The sequence below is a fragment of the Octopus sinensis genome, linkage group LG7, assembly GCF_006345805.1.
Source record: "Octopus sinensis linkage group LG7, ASM634580v1, whole genome shotgun sequence".
NCBI lineage: Eukaryota > Metazoa > Mollusca > Cephalopoda > Octopoda > Octopodidae > Octopus > Octopus sinensis.
Genome location: NC_043003.1, coordinates 89,132,969 through 89,138,968, shown reverse-complemented (window position 1 = coordinate 89,138,968; position 6,000 = coordinate 89,132,969). Strand labels below are relative to the sequence as shown.

The following is a 6,000-nucleotide window of genomic DNA, read 5'->3' as shown; positions in this document are numbered from 1 at the left end:
AGAGTGCACGTACTCACTCACCCCAGCTTACTCCACAGCTGCAGGACTTTCTCTCGCACTCATGTATTACGCCCTTGCACACTCACTCACTGCCTCAATCATGCAACACCTGGCATATTCTGCACTCATGCGCACACTCGTTCACTCTGCCTCAGTCACGCACCAACTGGCATATTGTGCATTCTGCGCATGCAAAGTGACACCGCTATTCAGACTCAAACGAGTAGATACCTGTCCTGTAAACTGTTATGGGGGTCAATTCAGGGACAGTGCTTGCGACCGACTTTTGTGAATAAATCCTTTGTCCTGTCAGATTCAGGTGGATTGATGAGTTCTGGGGAGACCTTCGACCCTTTTTCAGGCGAAAGAAAGTTCGAGGAAACACCCCTTAAAAAGCAGGTTAGTAACAGGTTGTTTCTGCTGTGACAGTGACGTGAAAGAGGAAGACAGGCAGAGAAGATTAAGGAACTGAGAGAGATTGCGGCGAGAGGGCATGGCGATTACGGTAGTAGTTTTCTGAAATTGTTGCAGACGGGAAAGAACGTCCGGTAAAGTTTTGTTTGTGTCTTTTGGTTGTTGTATTTTGATGTGTTGAACTAAAAAGAGAATTGATGTGAAAAAAAAGAAGGAAAGAGGAAAAAAGAAAGAACAGTACTAAAGAGAAAAAGAAATGAGATTATAAAGAACATTGTGAATTGTGTTACAGAGTTGTTGATACGTGTTGAAAAAGAAAGAGAAATACTTTAATGTGATTTGAACATTGAAGTGTATCGTTGTTTTGATTTGATCTGAACTTATTTGTCTCTGAACTGTATATTGTATCTGCATGCTTTAATTTGATTTGTTGTATACCTGTTGTATCTTTGATTTATTTGATGTTGTAATAATTGTATAAACTGTTGTTAAATGTAGCCAATTGCCTTCCGCCGTCTCTCTCTGTATCTCTTCCTATTTGTTGTTGTTGTTATCTCCGGTCGCCGGTCCTGCCGGGTTCGCTGCCGCCTTTTCCCTCCCCCGCCGAATTCTCTCTCTCCCTGAGTCCGTGGCGAGTTCACCGATCGATCACCGTGAATCGTCGTCGCTCGACTTGATAGGGTCCCGGGTTTCCCGAAGAGTTTGAGCGACGGCAGGTGGTCCGTAACAATACCTTCTCAAGATTCTCTCTCTTGATATGCACAATTTTTCTCAGTCTTGCATCACATTCACCAACAGTAAAATGCTTTTCACAATTGAACGTTATTTTCACCTTGTCCTAAAATGCATTTTGTATGGATGCATTTTTCCCTAGGTGTAGGCATCTGGCTTGACTGCCTGAGATTTGAAACCGAATCCACCCGCTTGTTGCTTGTCAAAACGAGCGAGAAATCCTCTCCACACCAAATGATTGATGAGGAAACACTCGACCCCCTAGGACCTGTACTGGTCAAGGAAAGGTCCTAGGGGGTCGAGTGTTTCTTCGTCAGTCATCTGGTGTGGAGAGGATTTCTCGCTCGTTTTGACAAGCATCAAGCGTGTGGATTTGGTTTCAAATATCAGGCAGGATCAAGCTAGATCCCTACATATAAAATCAGAAAATGATTTACAGATTATTTACATTCGACGGATATTTGTCCTCATCTTGTTTGTTGTTAACACAACGTTTCAGCTGATATACCCTCCAGCCTTCATCAGGTGTCTTGGGGAAATTTCGAACTTGGGTTCTCATTCCTAAGCCCTAAAATTCACTCCATAATTGCCTACGGGCATATGGCGTAGTGTTTAAGAGCGCGGGCTACTAACCCCAAGATTCCGAGTTCGATTCCAAGCAGTGACCTGAACAATAATAATAACATCGAAAAATACCTTAGAAATGAGAACCCAGGTTCGAAATTTCCTCAAGACACCTGAAGAAGGCTTAGAGGGTATATCAGCCGAATGTGTAAAACAAACAAGATGAGGACAAATATCTGTCGAATGTAAATAATGTACATAATTTCTCATCTCTTAAATATAGAACTGATTTACAGATGTTAGAAAATAATAATTTAAAAATAAATTTAATACTTTTTGATCTTCGAATCTTTTTTCTTTCAGTTTTTAGAGGCATAAAAAAAAAAAGCTAGATGTACTTTACAAAAAGAATCCATAATGAGATTAATTGTTGATTGACCTAGGGCTAAATATCATCAGCAGGTAAGTTGGTGACGTTAGTTGCCTCCCTTGCTTGTCTCATGACTACCGCGGAGCTCAGACACACAACAACCCGGAGTAAACATGTCTAAATTTTTACAGAGGATTCTTTTGTTATGGACATTCACCATCATCAATATTTGCCGTGGTCAAGGTATAACAAATCTTGTTTTTTTTTTTCTTGGGTTCTGCAGTTAGTGAGGGTTATTATCTGAGGCGTAGTTGTTGCTAGTTAGAAACTATTGTTTTTATTAACCCTTAAGTCCTTCTTATCTGGACTACACACGTACATACACACACACAACGCTGGTCATGCACTTTTTAAACGTAAACAATATCCAAGTTTACTGTTTTTCCATCTCACAGCCCGAACAAAGCAAACAAACCACACAAACATTTATGCACTTAAAGAGGCAAATAAATACAAGATGTAGCTGTGTTGTAAAGAAATTTGCCTCTCAACCACCTGGTTCCAGATTCAGCCCCACTGCGTGGTACCTTAGGCGTTTCCTACTATTTATTACTTTGTGTGTATGTGTATTTATGTGTTTGGATTTACACACACATGCGCGCGCGCGCACACACACACCGCTAAACAACCTGTGTTGATTTGTTTACATCCCCGGCAAAAAGATCGATAGAATAAGTATGAGGCTCAAAAATAAGTATATAGGTTGATTTGTTCGATTAAATTCCTTGAAGACGATTCCCCAGCATGGCTTCAGTCCAATGACTGAAACATGTAAATGATAAAAGATAAGAACGCACGCACGCACCTGTTTAGTGTCGACTGTTGTAAGAAAAAGTCTTTTGCCACTCTGAGTTCACCTGCGGATACTCAAGTTCTTCATTACTGGCCGAATAGTTTAGAAGTTTACTTTTCAAGGTCCCAAATTCAATCTCACTTAGTAACATCTTTAGTTATGGTCACTTTCTTCAGCTTTGTTTGACCCATGTGAGTGGAATTGAGTAAACAGGAACTGTAGAGAACCTTATCGGGTGCTCGTAATTCACACACTCGACTGATTTCTCTCTGAGGATTACATTTAGGGTACATGGATCTGTAGAATACTCAACCATTTTTACAATTTAATTCAGAAATAGAAAATCCTCATCGTCTACGCAACCATCACATGTAGTTGTTATTATATGTTTGTGTGCGTGTGTGAATCTTTAAATATAAATACAAAAGGATGAGGTGGGGCATAAATATTCTGATGTGCATTTAGGTACGAAAGATAAAAGACACACACACACATGAGTAGCTGTAGAAACCATACCAAAGTAGACATTAGTCTTTGGTGTAGCCCTCTGGCTTGTCTCTTTATGTCGAACCTTCCAAACCATAACAGCATAGGAATCTGATGATAATGATGAAATGCTTATGTGTGTGTGTCGCATGGAAAGCTGATTTTAATCGATGATGAAGATGATATATATATATATATATATATATATATATATATATATATATATATATATATACACATATCCATGCATAAAGATATAAATATATATACATATATCACCGTGACCGACCAGGCTATCAGATGTTGCTACATATTGCTGGTCACAATGCGCTTCGCATTGTTTTAGCCTTCAAATGACGCCACTCCCCTGGCTAAGCGAGCGGGCCAACAGAAGAAACAGTGAGAGAAAGTTGTGGCGAAAGAGTACTTTTCGCCCCCTCCCCCCCTGCCGGAGGCTCGTTGAGCTTTTAGGTGTTTGGCCGCAGTCAAATGACTGAAACAAGTAAAAGAGTAAATACATATATATGTATATATATACATATTTATATTCATATATATATATTACATATAAATCTATATATATATATATATATATATATATATATATATATATATATATATAAAAGTTGAGTTGTGGGGTATCGCACGAATTATATATGAAAGAAGGTTTGAAAATGCAATTTAAAAGATGTTTATTTACTTAACCGGTTTCACTCTTTGGTAAAAGATTGTCAGAAGTAACATTGAATATTATGGGTTCAAAAAAGTTTTTTATATAATTGTCACATTGAATATTATGAATTCAAAAATGTTTTTTTTATACATAATTGTCACATTACATGTATAAATATAGTGTTTGGTAACAGAGATATGTTAAGGGCATAAAAAAGTTCAATAGTATGATGAGAATATTTGGAAAAATTGGCAGAAAAGAATAAAACAAATATATTATTGGAAATTTGGTTCCGTTAATTATTGGTTGTCGCAAATTGTCACATTACATGTATATATATACATGGTAGAAAGGACATGTTAAAGACATAAGGAAGTGTAATAGTTTGGTGAGAAAGTTTGTAATATTGACAGAAAATTAAAATGGATATTTTATACATCTCAGAATATTTTGAATTGAAGGCGAGAATTTGTTTTTACTGACCTGTTTGTTTTAGCAGAAAAGTTGAATTGAGAGAAAAAGATGTGTACCCAGTTTTGTGTATGGTTCCCCTTCAAGCATCAAGTGACAATTATGTATAAAAAAACATTTTTGAATTCATAATATTCAATGTGACAATTATGTAAAAAACTTTTTTGAACCCATAATATTCAATGTTACTTCTGACAATCTTTTACCAAAGAGTGAAACCGGTTAAGTAAATAAACATCTTTTAAATTGCATTTTCAAACCTTCTTTCATATATATATATATATATATATATATATATATACATTTATATATATACATTTATATATAAATACATATACATCTATATACATACATATATATGCACACACATATATATATGCATGCATCCACATATATATATATATATACACATAAATGTATATATATATATATATATATATACATCTATATATACATATAGATCTCTATATATACATATATATATACATATAAATCTAAATATATAAATGTATATGTATATATATACATCTATATATATACATATACATCTATATATATACATCTATATGTGTACATATATGTACATATATATATATATATATATATATTAATAAATGAAATAAAACATATGCATATATATAAACATATATGTACGTACCTACTTCTACATGTACATATACACGCATATATGAGTACAGGATACCAAAAAGACGTCGAACACAAAGAGAAACGAAAACATAGACACAAGCCAAAGGAACTGGACATTTTTTTAAAAACAACAAAAAATGGAGTACAGGACAATTAACACAAAGAAAAAACCCCTTCTTCAGTCGCTATGGTTTCATCTACTCTATGTTTCGAAGGATAAAAGCGAGACGTATCTTCGACAAGAAACTTGTATATCATCATCATCATCATCATCATTTAGCGTCCGTTTTCCATGCTAGCATGGGTTGGACGGTTCTACTGGGGTCTGTGAAGCCAGAAGGCTTCATCAGGCCCAGTCAAATCTGGCAGTGTTTCAACGGCTGGATGCCCTTCCTAACGCCAACCACTCCGTGAGTGTAGTGGGTGCTTTTTACGTGCCACCCGCACTGGTGCCAGACAGAGCTGGCAAACGGCCACGAACGGATGGTGCTTTTTATGTGCCACCGGCACGAGGGCCAGGCGAGGCTGGCAACGGACACGAAACGGGGTGGTGCTGGCAACGGTCGCGAAACGGAAAGTTCTCTTACATGCCACCGGCACTGGTAACACATCTGCAATTTCCATTGATCGATTTCCATTGATCGATTTCGATTCTGATCCTCACTTGCCTCAATGGGTCTTCACAAGCAGAGTTTCGACATGCCACCGGCACTGGTAGCACATCCGCAATTTCCATTGATCGATTTCGATTCTGATCCTCACTTGCCTCAACACGTCTTCACAAGTAGA

General features: G+C 37.0%; 1 protein-coding gene across 2 annotated transcripts in view; it reads left to right on the top strand.

Moving 5' to 3' along the window:
• The first annotated feature begins 2,187 nt into the window (after positions 1 to 2,187).
• The window catches only part of LOC115214247 (cystinosin homolog), a 97,063-nt gene continuing 93,250 nt past the window's right edge, over positions 2,188 to 6,000 (top strand). Inside the window, exon 1 of one of the 2 annotated variants that reach the window (XM_029783380.2) lies at positions 2,188 to 2,323. In XM_029783380.2, the coding sequence (XP_029639240.1) occupies positions 2,254 to 2,323 (70 nt within the window). In that variant the 5' untranslated portion in view covers positions 2,188 to 2,253. The remainder of the gene's footprint in view (positions 2,324 to 6,000) is intronic. The other variant, XM_036504893.1, reaches the window with a different exon arrangement.